This window comes from Lissotriton helveticus, chromosome 1_1 (genome assembly GCF_964261635.1).
Source record: "Lissotriton helveticus chromosome 1_1, aLisHel1.1, whole genome shotgun sequence".
Classification (NCBI taxonomy): domain Eukaryota; kingdom Metazoa; phylum Chordata; class Amphibia; order Caudata; family Salamandridae; genus Lissotriton; species Lissotriton helveticus.
In genome coordinates this window covers 1,828,419,559-1,828,434,241 of record NC_136057.1, presented here as the reverse complement: position 1 = coordinate 1,828,434,241, position 14,683 = coordinate 1,828,419,559, and the positions used below count along the sequence as shown (strand labels likewise).

Sequence of the window (14,683 nt, the reverse complement as noted above, 5' to 3'; positions counted from 1 at the left end):
CGTGTGCCACTTCGGTATGGAATTTGCTGCCCATGTCCCCGTGACCTGGCTGTGCTTGCCGGGGCGCCCTTGTGATGATGACCTGCGGGAAGGGGATGCCGGCGTATGGGCTCGAGGACTGCCCCTGGTCGTCGACCCTCGTTTACAAGGAGCTGCATTATCCTCCTCTCCGGAGGTTCCCGTTCGGATCGCTGAGATTCTGGGCGCCCTGGCTGCCTTGCGTGCTGCTTGGGTTGGTCACGTCCGGGACCTGGGGGGCCGCTTGGATTCCATTTTATCTACGCTATCCTTCACTGTCCGAGATGGAGATCGCGTGCAGGGCGCTTCGCCACACCCTGAGCCCGAGCACGGTGAGCTGTCTATCCTGATGTGCATGGAAGCGCTGGAGGTGCGAGACCTGGATGCTGCTGCGACGCTGTCTGCTATAACCACGGAGGGATGTGAGAATCCTGGACTGGCGCAGCTGCGGGGAAGTCGCCTTTGGGCGCCATGTCCTGCACCTCATTCTGGATCTGCTGGAGATTCTTCCTGTGGTGTCCTGGGTGCGCCGCTTCTGCTTCCATTGTTCACCTATGGAGAACTGATACGGCGCCCCGCTCTTCTTTGTGCGCTGATGGCCCACATGGCTTGGTGTTGGACTGGCCTTAGTGGACGACGCCCTGTCCTGCCGTGGTACTTGCAGTTGTTCACATTACTCTGGTGGGCGGTTTTCTTTTTGCCTCTCGCTGCCACGCTGGATCGTCAGGGACAAGGTTGACAATGCTTTTTACTCTTGTTTACTGTTGTTTGATTGCTGGGACTGTGATCGGTAGACAGGGGAACTGGACGCTGGATTTGTTTTACTTGGGGATCGATGGGTTGGGCGGCCGAAAATATCCTGGTGGTTCCTTTTAGGACACGTAAATCTGCCCCTCCTTCGGTTTTCTATGTATATTTTTTCTTCCTTTCTCTTCTTTCTGTATTTCGGGTATTCTTTATTGGGCGACAGGCACGCCGTTATGGGGGGGGTAGGCCGTAGCCTCTACGTGTGTGCAGGGTTGGGGGAGGGGTCTTTGTTTTGTTTTTCGCTCCTATGGGCCTTAATTTCCCTTTCTATTTTCTTAACTCTTTTTCTTTTTCTTTTTCCTTGGGTCAATGGTGTGGGTCGTGGTGGGGTGGGTGGCGATCGGCGCACGGCTTATTATGCGATTATCAATCCTTTTCAGTTGTCACTGTGCTGCCATTTTGCTCCTGTCTTAATGCTCGTTGACTTTCTTGCTTACCGTCGCCCGCCTCTGTTGTAGATGTATATTGCGACTTTTGATCCTTTCTATTGTTTATTAATTTTGTCTGTTTTATGAACATTATAAAATTAAACCTTGCTTCCTCCTGCCTCTCGGTAGCGTAAATGTTTCTGCGTAACTTGGGTCGCCTGTATTTGTATTTACATTGCTACTGAGTTGCCATATTGCTTGCTATTGTGCACCGATTTCTGTCGAGGCCGGCCAGTTGGTTGTAGGCCCGTAATTGTTTATGATTCTGTGCAATAAAGGTTTTACAAAAAAAAAAAAAAAGAAACCTTCTGGCGAGATTCGCTTATGCATAGATTTACGTGCCTTGAATAAGGAGGTTGTTGTGGACAGGTTCCCTTTGCCTAATATTGATGAAATTGTAGGAACTTTGAAGGAGCGAGGTATTTTACCACCTTAGATTTAGCTTCTGCCTACCACCAGGTAGAATTAGATGTGTCTTGTCAAGAGTTGACAGCCTTTATAACTCCAATGGGCACATTTAAATTTAAAAGGATGCCCTTTGGGCTGATTTCAGCTGCTTCAGTATTCCAACGCATTATGGCATGTATACTCAAAGGTCTTTGTGGTGTAAAATGTTATCAAGACGATTTGTTAATTTATGGAGCTAACATGTTTGAGCATAATGAACGTGTATGTGCAGTTTTAGAAAGGTTGAGTGAAGCTGGTTTGTCATTTAAGAAAGAGAAGTGTAAGTTTGGTATGGAAGAAGTGAATTATCTTGGGCACTGTATTAAGAGTGAAGGTGTTTTTCCGAAAGGTGAATTAGTTGCATCTATTGATAATATGGCTGAGCCAATTAATAAGGAGTTGTTGTCTTTCCTTGGTATGGTGGAGTTTTATGGGAAATTCATCATGCATTTTGCAGACAAAACTAAGAATATGAGAAGACTTTCTGCGAAGAGTGGTTTTTGAATGGTCAAGTGAATGTAAGAAAGAGTTTGAAGAAATTAAAGATGAATTGAAGAAAGCCCCATGTCTTCATGCATTTGTTCCAGGTTTGCCGACATATGCTAGTGATAAAGGTCTTGGTGCGGTTTTAGTTCAAAGTAAACAGGGTAATGATTCTCTCATTGCTTGTGCTTCAAGATGCCTTAGAGGACCAGAGTTAAATTACTCTGTTATTGAGAAAGAGTCATTGGCGATTTTCTGGGCTCTGAGAAAATTTAAAAATTTAATTTGGGGCACTAAGTTCATTGTCATGTCAGATCACAAGCCATTAAAAGAGGTTTTTTGCAAGAAAGGTTTGGATTCTATCTCGTCTAGGATTAGGAGATGAATTATTTCTTTGCAGGAGTTTGATTTTGAGGTGCAGTACATACCTGGTGTTTCTAATAAGTCTGCAGATTGTTTTTCTAGATTGGTGAAAAGAGATAATGTGTATGCTGAAGATGTGTTTGAAGAGGAGGATGATGGTATTAACGTCTGCGAAATTATGGAAGGTGTTGTTGAGGAGGATGAATGGAAAAATGAACTGGAAAAGGATGAAGTGTTAGTTAAGGTGATGGGTATGTTGAGAGAAAACAGGCGTTTGGATAAACCTTGGTCTCTTGTTTCTGAGGAATTATCTATAACCGATGGCATGTTGACGCGTGGAGTGAGACTTGTACCTCCATCAGGTTTAAGAAAAAAATTGTTATTGTATGCACACTCTGGTCATTTAGGTATTGTAAAAACTAAGGAGATGTTACGTACTCCATTTTGGTGGCCTGGAATGGATTTGGAGATAGAAAGAATGGTTAGAGAATGTGCTGAATGTTGCGCAAGTGATAACATTCTTAAGACTAAACAAATGCCCATGGTTTGTAGGAGTTTACCTAATCATCCCTGGGATGAGATAGCTATTGATATTTTGGGCCCTCTTTCTGGTGTGTCTGACACTCCTTATTTGATTGTGGTAATTGATTTGTATTCACGTTGGATTGAGGTGTGTGCAGTTAGTGACATAACGTCAGATTCGGTTATCAAGTTTTTGGAGGAAATTTTCAAGAGGGAAAGCTTTCCTAATAGCATCTTATCAGACAATGGTCCACAATTTTGTTCTGGAGTTTTTGACTCGTACTTGAATAATCGTGGTGTTGTTCACAAGCGTTCTTCTTTGTACCATCCTGAAACCAATGGTGCTGTTGAGAGAGTGAATAAAACGTTAAAAGAATGTATTCAGCTTGCAAGGGCTAATGGTTTAAATTGGAAAGAAGCTCTTAAGGAAAGGATTGATGCCTATCGGTGTTCTCCCCACTCCACCACTGGAAAGTCTCCTTTTGAGTTATTTAAAGGCAGGATTCCTAATACTATGTGGTGTTCTGGTTGGATGAAATTGAATAAAGGGTTTGTGGATAACCGCATTGGTGCTTGGAGGGAGAGGGAGTTAGAAAAGCAAGCTTTTAGGAAAAGGTATTTTGATGACAAGAAATGTGTCCAGTTCCAAGAGGTCAAGATAGGTGACTTTGTCAAGATAAAAGCACCTGTTGGAAGGAAATCTTGGTCTAAGTACACCAATGTTTGACCTGTTATAAACGTTTTTAAGAATGCTATAAAAACACAGGATGGGAGGATTTGGAATAAAAGTCGGGTGGTTGTGGTGAAATCCAAAAATTGTGTTCAAGATGATTTGGTTGTTGATAATAATATGTTTGGTGCTGTCAATGTTCCTCCACTTTGTTCTAGATATTCTCCTGGAGTTCGTGTAAGGAGTCAAAGAATACGCAAAGCTCCCGCTTACATGAAAGATTGTGTGAACTCCTCTGTGTTTTCTATTTTTTTAGTTTTATTGTGTTATGCTCTCTTTTCTTTAATTTTTGCTGCATATACTATTTTGTTTTTGTTAAGAAGGGAGATGTCTAATAGTAAGTTTTGTATGTTTTCCATGTTATGCCTATGTTCCTTAATAGAATACAGAATTCTGTGTGAGTAACATTCCTTACACAGAGAATGTCATCTGAGATTCTAGACAGTTGGAGCTAGAGCTGTTCGTGGCTGAGCTTAATAAATCTTACCTCTCAACTTTATATACTTTGTCATTCATCTTTTATGTGGTAAACACCACAGGGTGCAGTTGAAGGCACTCGCCAACCTTTAACTTTGGTATATTTTCAGAAGGATAATGGCTAGAGATATATAGACGGGGGTTATTGAATTGTTACAATTGACCTGCTGCAAAACAAGATGCTCTCAATATGGTCACCTGTCTTCTTCCATCCCAAACAGAATATTGGCCTCTCTTTTGGAGGGCAAGGACATATGAAGGGGAAAATAAATCGTGTGTATCTGGATCCCTCCAGAAAGGCGAAGGATGGTTTTTCTAATCTCTTCTTAAAGTCCTCGGTGGCATCACAATAGTAGTAAAATGCTGTTTCTTATATTGTGTTACACAGAGCACTTCTGCCGTTTCCAAGCTCTGTAACTAGCAGGTGTTCGTCAATTAAGTTGTACTCCATTTACCAGCGTTGTAAGTATGGAGGGAGAGTGGCCTTGCCTGTAAAAGATGTCGCAACCTACTGATCAGAGCAAATGTGAGGAGTGGATATTAAGCCACTGAGACGTTTTGTTGACTTACAATGTAGTGGCTTCTGGCTGGACAGACCATATCAACTTCATGGACTTTGTCTTGCCTCTTCTCTTTGAAGGCTCGCTGACAAAGCAGCTCCTTTTACAGCTAGACCTATGCTGTCAGAGTATGTTTTGGATTCTTTCCACAGCATGGCAGGCCACTTTCAACGACCTTCTCTACAGATGCATCAGATAGGGTCATCTCCTCAGTCCTGGCTTCTTCTTGACGTATCAGATCTTTATTTATCTCAGGGGTTATGAAATCTGGCCGTGTCTTTCTTGTTGCTGTTCCAAGCTGCGTCTTGATGTAAAATGGTAGTTCACTCTTCCTACTAGAGGGTTACCAAATTTGAATAAAGAACATACCTCTAGTCACTTTGAAGTGCATATTCCTTGCAATCGCTGCTGGACAAGGGGGATAACACTGGCAGCACCTACTTGTCATATTTGTATTTAACCTGGACAGTTTTTTTTCTCCACAGAGAAAGTATCTTACTCCAAATAGGTAACAGGAAGAGGGAAGGGCACCTGGGACTGCTTCCGCACAAGGCTTGACTGATACAGGGGAATTCACTAGTGTGCTATACTTACCTATGTTCTACCTGAAACTAAAGCAACCTGAGTACTGACTGGTATGTGTATTTGCACTGCAAAACCCTGATTTGAGAAAAACAACCTGTCAGATAAATGAGTTCTCCGAAGCATGACAAGTGATGGCAGTGTCCAGTACAGGACACGACCGAAGTGTAGAGAGGTATCCACAACCCTTCTTGTATACATCAAACACACCCTAACAACAACATACATTCAGGGGATAGTGAAGGGTCGCAAGTTTTGGGGACTGACCATTTTTGTTTAATCCGACAGCTGGGCCTCAACTGGTGTTTGCAGGTAACAAAGAAATACTTTTTACCTCTAAATTAATAACTGCCATGAATCATCAGGCTGTCTTTCTGTAGATATGATGTATCATCTTAACATTAGAATCTAGAGCTTTATCTAAGTTTGTTGTGTATTCCTTGTTTGTCTATGCTGAAATTTGTGTGTGGTTCAAGTGTTTGTGTTTTATTTATTTAGGTTCTGTTTTTTATTTGTACAACCCCACTGCGTCAGAACTTTACAGTGGTTCATCACCTATATCTGTTTACTTAAGTTCTGAAAGCACATCGGCCAGACAGCTGCTGTAAGTCAGAGGAGGGTAAACAAGAGCAGGTTAACATGGTCACACATGAGCACATTTACAACCAAGGATAAACCCTGATGTCCCCTAATGAACTAAAAATGACCCCCGGCTCCGGCCGGTTATTTTCGTGTGGTTGAGGGTTTGCAGCGGAAGCTATTGTGGGATGGCAGACCTCATATTGCGTTGGCCAAATTGACGCTCCCGTGGTACGATGGGGACATCGCTCTCCCCGACATTAAAAGATATTATTGGGCGTCACAGTTGAGTGCCATAAACCACGATATGTATGGCCCTGAGTCAAATCCTGGTTTCGCCATGGATAGGTGGCTGCTTCCTGGCGGCAATTATTATAGAGCGCTCTATTCTAAATCGGTGGTGAAGACGTTGACGGGGCCGACTAGAACAGCTGTACGGATCTGGCAGGATGCTACTACCTCGTTAGGGTGGAGGGATTGATTGACCTTGGCGACCCCGCTTTTCGACTCTGATAAGTTTGGTAAATTGTGGAATACGAAGGGATTCGACAGGTGGATCTCATTGGCATCTCCAAGGTGGGAGACCTCTGGGTTAAGGGTCATGTGAAATCGTTTGCAGATCTGCAAACTGAGTTTAAGTTGGGAGGGACGGAGTACTTCCGCTACGCTCTGGTCCGTCATGCACTGACGTCAATCTTCCCGGAAGGGGTGGAGATTCCGGCGTCTTCCCCGTTGGAGGATCGTGTGTTGGACGGCCATATGCCAGACAGCACCATCTCCCTGATTATATAAAAAACTGATCAATCACAGGGCGGACTGTCTGTTGCAATTACGAGAGCAGTGGACCCGTGACGGCCTTGTGCTGGACGATGAAGATTGGCAGTCGGCGATCTCCTCTCCGAAGGAGGTCGCAATTCCGGCACGACTCAGACTGGTTCAGCTCAAAATATTGCATAGGGTATATGTCACGTGTCCCCAGCTTGTCCATATGGGTTTCTCTGAGGCGGGTCTGTGTAGGCGGGGTTGTGGTCAATTGGGAACATTCCTCCACATCCTTTGGGAGTGTTGGGAAGTAATGATCTATTGGAATAAGTTCCATGAGGTTATGCAGGAGGTCACGGGTGTGGCTCTCTTGCCGGAGGCTAGGCGCTGCTTATTGAATGTCTGGGAGCCCACGGATCACAATGTGGCACAGACCCAGTGGGTGACTCTAGGGGCCATTATTGCCAAACGAAACATCGCCCAGTTATGGGGGTCCCAGAGGCCTCCTACTCTTAAGGTGTGGATAGAAAACATGGATTGGTGTATGTTTAGATAGAAGACCGTGTATCTGGCCCGAGGTCGCCCCCCAAAATGGTATAAAGTTTGGGGTCCGTGGAATCGATATAGAGGAGATATATGTGTGCCGCCAGTAACTGTAGCCCTTGATGTTTCGCTTTTCCCCTGACCCATTGTGAATTTGGATTGCTTTCATGTTGATGATGTACCCTCTTTTCTTCCCCCCCCCCCCCTGCCCCTCTATGGTATTCTCTATTTGTAAAGTCTACTGATATACCGCACGACCCTGGTACTGTCCATGCACCTTTGTATGTTGTCGATGCCTTGTTCAATTTTTCAATAAAAAGATTAAAAAAGAAAAAAAATGACCCCTGGCCAGAATGAGCTTATATAGGAAGGGGAATACTTCACATAATTAACTTCAACTTCAAACCGTGTCAGACTTCGGCTACAAGTGCATTATTTTGTAGTTCACATTAAGCCTACATACCCACACGATGCAGTACTGCAATGGTCAGAGAGCCACATTCATAATCTTAACCTGGTAGCTCAAATATCAGTGGGCATAAAACAAATGCCATCAAAACATTCCAAAGAATGGAACCTTAGGAGTGGCTCAGAACTCATACCTGAGCAAGAACACTAATAACCAAAATACCAGTCACCAGAGGAAAGAAGAGTGAAAAACTGGCCTATCCAGTCCTTGGCTTCTTGCAAGAGGTCCTAAAACAACCATCCACACCACCATGAGCCATACCACCAACACCAAGCCTCTACAAACCAGAAATATTTTAAGCCATAGGTAAAATGGGCAATTGCCCAGGGCCCCTACCTTCCAAGGAGTTCTTCTCTTGCGCTCTCTCTCTCGCCCCCCCCCTCGTATCATCTTAAGGATTTTTGAGTCCCAGGTAAGCCCTATTTCAACAGTTTTTTGAGGGATGAGTCAAAGAGTAGCTGTAGAGGCTATATTGAGAGAGGTATTGGGTGAGATAAAGGGTAGTGTAAGGCTGAATTGGGAGTAAAGTAATAAATATAAAGATACATAAGTACATGAAAGGTATATATGTATGAAGAAAGTAATGTATAAAGATTTAAGCTGTATTTAATAAACCCCGACTTTCACGTTTTGCTGTTTTTAAGCTAATTTATTTGTTTTTAGTTTTTCTCCTTTTAATAATTCAATAGTGAAGCAATTGTAGATAAATAGTTATGACAAAAATGTACGTATTTATGGAGTGACCTCTATAGATGTTAAACATAGAATAATATAACCATAGGTTATATGTACATTTGATAAGCAGACCTAATGAATTTCTATATATTTATAAAGATTATTATTATACACATTTATACAAAGGAGTAGACCTATCTAGATACATACATGTAATCTAAATAAATGCTTATATACACAGGGATTTGCTGTACATTTATCTTTTAGTATGGTGGTTATGTGGAGAAGAGACAACTCTTGCGTAGTCTTCTGAAGATAACTGAAGATAAGATAGTTATCCATGAATCTTATATTTGAGGGTAAAGAGTTCCATAGTTTGGCTGCTTGAACAGATAAGGATGTCCCACATATGTTTTTTTTTTTTTTTTGTATGGTGGCATTTTGAGGCGATGTGCCAATCTAGAGCATAGGATCCATTTGTTGAATGTTTTTGGTGATTTTATTCCTGATAGAGAGGCCCTGTTCCATGTATTCCTTTGTGGGTAATACAAAGCTGCTTCATTGTGGATCTTCCTGCAACCGGTAACCAATGTATGGGGGTTCAAGGCAGGGGAGATGTGGACTTGTGGCTGTACATGTAGGAGTAGTCTGTCAGCAGTGTTCTTAATCCATTCTACTCTTTTCATAGTTGTTAAAGATGATCTGTGATAGAGGCTATTGGCGTAGTTGATATGTGACCGTACAAAAGAAATAGTAGCCTGGACCTTGTGTGGAAATCCCAAGTGAGGGGAAGATGCGTTTAAGAGTTTTTATAATAATGAAGCTTGATATTGCTAATTTGTCCTGTTGGGCATTCATTGATAGCTTAGAGTCCATGGTAATTCCGAGGATTCTTACTTCCTTAGATACATTAGGCGGTGTCTGTTTTGGAAGCATACAATTAGAGAGGGCTCAATGTCATCTACTGAGCCACGGCTCTGAGGCAATTGAACATTTGTGAGTTTGCAATGTCGTTGGGGCTTTCCAGTTTACGAAGTATTTGTGTCATCTGCATTGTTATAGCATGTGAGGTGAAAATCATTGGCGAGTGGCGGTAATTACTTCATATAGATGTTGAAAAGCAGGTGTGAGATGATGGAGCCTTGAGAGACCCCTGCTTTTGTGAAGTACTGTTTGGATGAGAAAGGGGGGTATGGATGAGATTCTGTTTTGAAGGTAGGATGTGATCCAGTCAAGAGCAGTCCCCTCTATTCCGGCTTAGTAAAGTCTTTGCGCTAGAGTGTAAATGTAAATGTCGGAATTTGTAAAGCGCACAGCTACCTCCACCGGAGGTGTCCCGGCGCTGTCTGTATACCACTTAGGAACCCTTCCTGGCTTTCCTGGGAAATGTCCACTCCTGGGCACCCCCCAGGTGCAGCCAGGCATCCCAGTGCTTTTGGGGCCGTTGTGGAGACTAAGCAAGCTATTGCCCAGAGTTGCAGCGTGGGACCCATGATCAGAACAGGCACTGAGGCGACAATATCCTGTCAGGGGAATTAATGGGCCGGAGACCCGCCGAGGCGGGAATCGAACCCTGGTCCCTGGCCAGAGCTCTGCATCAAGGTCTGCCTGCTCTAACCATTGAGCCACACTTCTCCACCGTGTCATGATCATTTGTTTCAAAAGCAGTGGGAGGTCCAAGATACGTAGTGCAGCAACCCTGTTCCGGTCACCTGTGTTCTTAAGGTCATTCCAGATGGCAGTGCGAGCAGATTCTGTGCCTCTTCTTGGAGAGAATACTGTTTGGAAGTCTGAAAGTATGAAATTATCTTCAATGAATAGTGACATCTGGGCAAATACTGCTCTTTCTTTCAGTTTGCTCAGGAAAGGTCCATTTGTTATTTGTTAGTGGTATTAGGATATCAGAAGCTTCCTGTTGTCACTCATAGTTTTTTAACTGAATTTATTGTATGAAGATATGTATTGGATGTTTGTGTTTCTAAGTGTTCAAAATGTAGTTTGTTCCACCGTCGATGCAAGGTGATTTTATCGTGTTACTTTGTGATATTTTATGCTAGATATCAAACACATGGTGGTCTGACCATGTGACTGGAGTCATCATTTGAAAGGTAACTAGTTCTGTATTTGTAAAAATGACATCTATGATGTGTCCAGCTATATGTGTGGGTTTGGGGACAAACGGATGTAGGTTCAGTGCATCTAGGCCAGTGATGATGAGGCATATTGGGTTTGTCAAACCAAATGTTTAGGTCACCAATAATGCATAGGTTGGAGTATAGTGTTATCAGGATTGAAACTGTGTCTGGAAGTGTGTCTGGGAATGTTGCATTGCTAGCTGGAGGTCTGTAAAATAGTAGGGAGTTACAGTAGGAAGATGGTGTAGGGTTGCATTTGCTGAAGAGGGCTTCACAAACTTGTATGGAGATGTTGTCTCCTCTAGTGATATTTAAATTTGCTTGAATACAATAGCTAGGCCACCTCCTCTTGTGCCTATATGACTTTGTGTGATAGTTTGATAACCTAGAGGAACGGCTTCATGCAACACTGGAGCCATGTCGTTTTCCAACCATGATTCAGTTACGAAGAATAAGCCAGGTTGTTTGTCAGTGAGGAGGTCATAGATGTAATGCTTGTTTTTGGAGAGTGAGCATTTATTAGTAAGCAGTTTAGAGAATGTATTTTGGTGATGGTGTGGCTTTGTTTTGTAGAAGAATGAGCATTTTTTTGTGGACTTATAGCAGGTATGCCCTTAGTTTGGTATTAGCTGTATGAGGATCGCGACGGTGTAGCCTTTTCTGTATTGTATTCCTCGACCAGCATGCTAAGAAGGCGTTCTGTCGGATCTGCATGTGTAGGTGGTGGAAATGGTGGGTGAGAGCGAGTTGGTGAGCTGTGTTGTTTTTGTAGAGTAGCCTTGTTATGCAGTAGGTATGGAGATGTAAAGTTGTAAAGAGTGGCATGTTGTTTATTTTGTTTGCATCTATTTAGGGTGGAAGGTGTATGTGTTGGGGTGGTAGTGGTAGTGGTGCAGCATGTGGGTCAAATTGCAAGGTTCTAAATTTTCCAGTGGAAGAGAGGCGGTTGAAAGATATTTGCTGCATTGCTGGTAATGTGTTAGGTGTGGGGAAGAGAGAAAGATTGACCGTAGAGTTGGTTTAGGGTGTGTACTATTTGTGTTGCCAGGAGGGTGGGCGTTGGTGTATTATTGTAGTTTCTGATGAAAAGTATTATGAGGTGTGTGTGTGAGATTTTGTTGTGCTGGTGTGTGTTATGTTTTGATTTTGAGGCGTAGTGAGAGGAGATAATGTTTTTTCCTGAGAAGTATTTTTATGTATATTATTGCTGATGAGTGGAAACTGAATGGTAAAGGAGGAGGTGATGTGTTTTAGAAAGGAGGGTATGTGGTGTGTGAGAGGGGATGGACAAGAGTTAAGAGTTTGTGTTTAGATATGATCGCTGTAAGAGGTAATATGTGTGGTAGAGTGGAATGTAAGGGTTGTGTGATTGTGTTTGGTTGGTAAAAAGAGGAGGAGGAGGGTGTTGGTGGATGAAATTATGGAAGATTGAGTATAGGTTTAGTGGTGACAGATATGGGTCAGTCAGGAGTAAGTAGAGTTTAGAGATGGTGCTTTGCATGAGCTGGGAGTGTGTATCTGGATGGGATATAGTTATGTATAGTGTGAATTTGGGTTGTGTTTGCGATGTGTGGATTTGTTAGTGGTATAGGATGGAGTCATGTTTAGAACCAGTGAGTACCGGCCTATTTTAAGCACTCTTGCTGCCCTTTAAACACAACCCTGAGTGAGGAGAAACGTAGCAGTGGAGTGAAAACAAATGGGCACTTGTCTGGCATGATACATCCAGCAGCTAGGATTTCCATTAAAAAAAAATCCCAGTTGGCTTCATTACTAAAGGAATTGTAAACAGTGGGTGTGTCCCAGTCAGCACCCCCAACGAGCACAAGGCCTTCAGACTCTTAGCCTGCATTGCGAGGCCTATTCTGGTAGACACAAAATACGATTTAAATATAACTTCTAGATGGGCTGAAGGCTAGCCCATAGAAGCATGTCCTTGCCATAGAACACTCGAGAATAGCAAGAAATATAAATCAAAGAAGAGATACAGGGCCGGTGACTGAAGCAGGTCAGAGAAAGTGCTTTCTTGACGAGAGCTAATATATTCTAATAAGGTCAGGGGTTTCCAACTAGTTTATCCTGGTAGTGGCTGCATATCTCTACACATTATTTACATTTACTGCTCATCTTTTTCTACCCAGATTTCCCTGTTATTGATGCCATACTATTGAAGAATGAGGTGCCTTCTTGTGAGAAAAACTATATGTAAATTAGACTGTGAGCACGCAATGCAATTACCGTGGAACTTTGGTTGACCTTTTTTTTGATTTGTGATAATAGCTGTATGGTGTGAACTTTTTTTTTTGGCGTAACAGTTGTTGAAAATACCATTATGTCTGCAGTTAAAGATGTTGCCAACTCCTCCTTTCTTTCTCTCATGTATGATTATTTTTTTAGGTCCTTGTCATTGGCTGCGGAAACTCTGAGCTGAGTGAACAGATGTATGATATGGGGTATGAGGACTTGGTCAACATTGACATCAGCGAGGTCGTTATCCGACAGATGAATGAGCGTAATGCAGCTCGACGGCCTAAGATGACCTTCCAGCATATGGACATGTTGGACATGAAATTCTCAGACTCCCACTTTCAAGTGGTGCTGGATAAAGGTACCTTGGACGCTGTTCTCACAGATGAGGAGGAGAAGACTTTGGAAAGGGTGAACCAGATGTTTGCCGAGGTCAGCCGAGTGCTACAGGTTGGCGGCCGCTACCTATGTGTTTCCTTGGCACAGGATCACATTCTGAGAAAGGTTGTGGGCCACTTTACCAGGGAAGGTTGGATGGTGCGTGTTCACCAGATAGAGAATGGGACTATAGAATCTTCATCGCCAGACACTCAGTTTGTTATGCCGGTTTTTGTCTTCGTCATGACCAAGTTCAAGAAACTGCCAGGCCCAACATTAAGGATTTTGGAGATGTGTGCCAATGAACAGGATAAACCGGTGCGGATGGAGAGTGAAGAAGATTTGACTGAGGCAGTGAGGGAGAGACAGCGTTATGCACTGCTAAGACATCAGTTGAGTTGCAGTGGTGGTGCTGGTGATGTCTCTCTGGACCTGTGTGACAAAGACACAGGCAAAACTCGTTACACATTGCATATCGTTGACAGCCCTGCCGTGCGAATAGCCCACGGCAGTCACTTTGCAGCCTTCATTAGTAAGTACATCTATCTTATGGCGGAGGCGAGGGATGGGCTTGGGCTAAGCAGTAGTCATTTTTTTTATCCAAATCCTGTCTTCATGTTGCATGGTTTTTGTCTTACAATGGATATGTTACACTATTAGTCTCTGTTCCCAACCAACAATTGTAGATTCTAATGGTTTGTCTATTAGGTTAAAGTTAGTTTCACCTTTTTATGTGTCATATCAAGTCCAACATGTGATCCTCCTACGACCCTCACTTCATGGCCAATGTGAAGTCAGCTGGTGCTACTGGCCTAGATTGTAGTAAGTGCGGAACCAGGTGTATGTAGAGGTAATTGTTACAAGCATTCAAGGCTACTTCTCACCAGAAAGTGCTAGCAGATGAGAGTAGAGTCCTGTAGTCGAATTATGATATTTACTCATTTATTAAGAAACTTAAAGTGGGCGTTATGCTCTGCGTCTGACTGGAAAAAAGATCAGGGAAATAATGGACATATTCATACAATTCTACAATGAATGCACCTGGGATCACAGATGGGTCATTGTATTAAAGCTTATACAAATCAATCAACAAAATACGCCTGTAGCACAGAGGAACAGGTGAGCAAAGCTCTAGTAGTGCCTGCACTGGCATGTAGCTTTACTCTGACATGCATTGAAGAACGAGTCCAGTTGAGTTGATTTCCGTTTGTCAGACATTTCATTGTTTTTAGAATTGTAAAAATCACAAAATGTTTGGAATTCAGAATTGTTTTCAGCTACATAAAATACAAAATAATTTTCCTCACCTTGTGTGTCTCCGCGTTCAACATCAAGGCCAGAAGGTGTTTCCATAATTGCAGAGCCTAGTACAAAAGCTTTGTAGGGTAACATGGAAGTGTCTCGGTCTTAAGGAAACTACGTAGACATTGTTTTATAGGTAAACTGTACTAACCGCATATAAAGTTCCAGAATTTGTG

At 42.9% G+C, this 14,683-nt stretch overlaps 1 protein-coding gene across 1 annotated transcript in view; it reads left to right on the top strand.

Moving 5' to 3' along the window:
- Positions 1-14,683, top strand: part of METTL13 (methyltransferase 13, eEF1A N-terminus and K55) — a 109,754-nt gene that overhangs the window by 8,132 nt on the left and 86,939 nt on the right. The window contains exon 2 of the mRNA XM_078641073.1: positions 12,978-13,737. Within this exon, the coding sequence (XP_078497199.1) occupies positions 12,978-13,737 (760 nt within the window). The remainder of the gene's footprint in view (positions 1-12,977; positions 13,738-14,683) is intronic.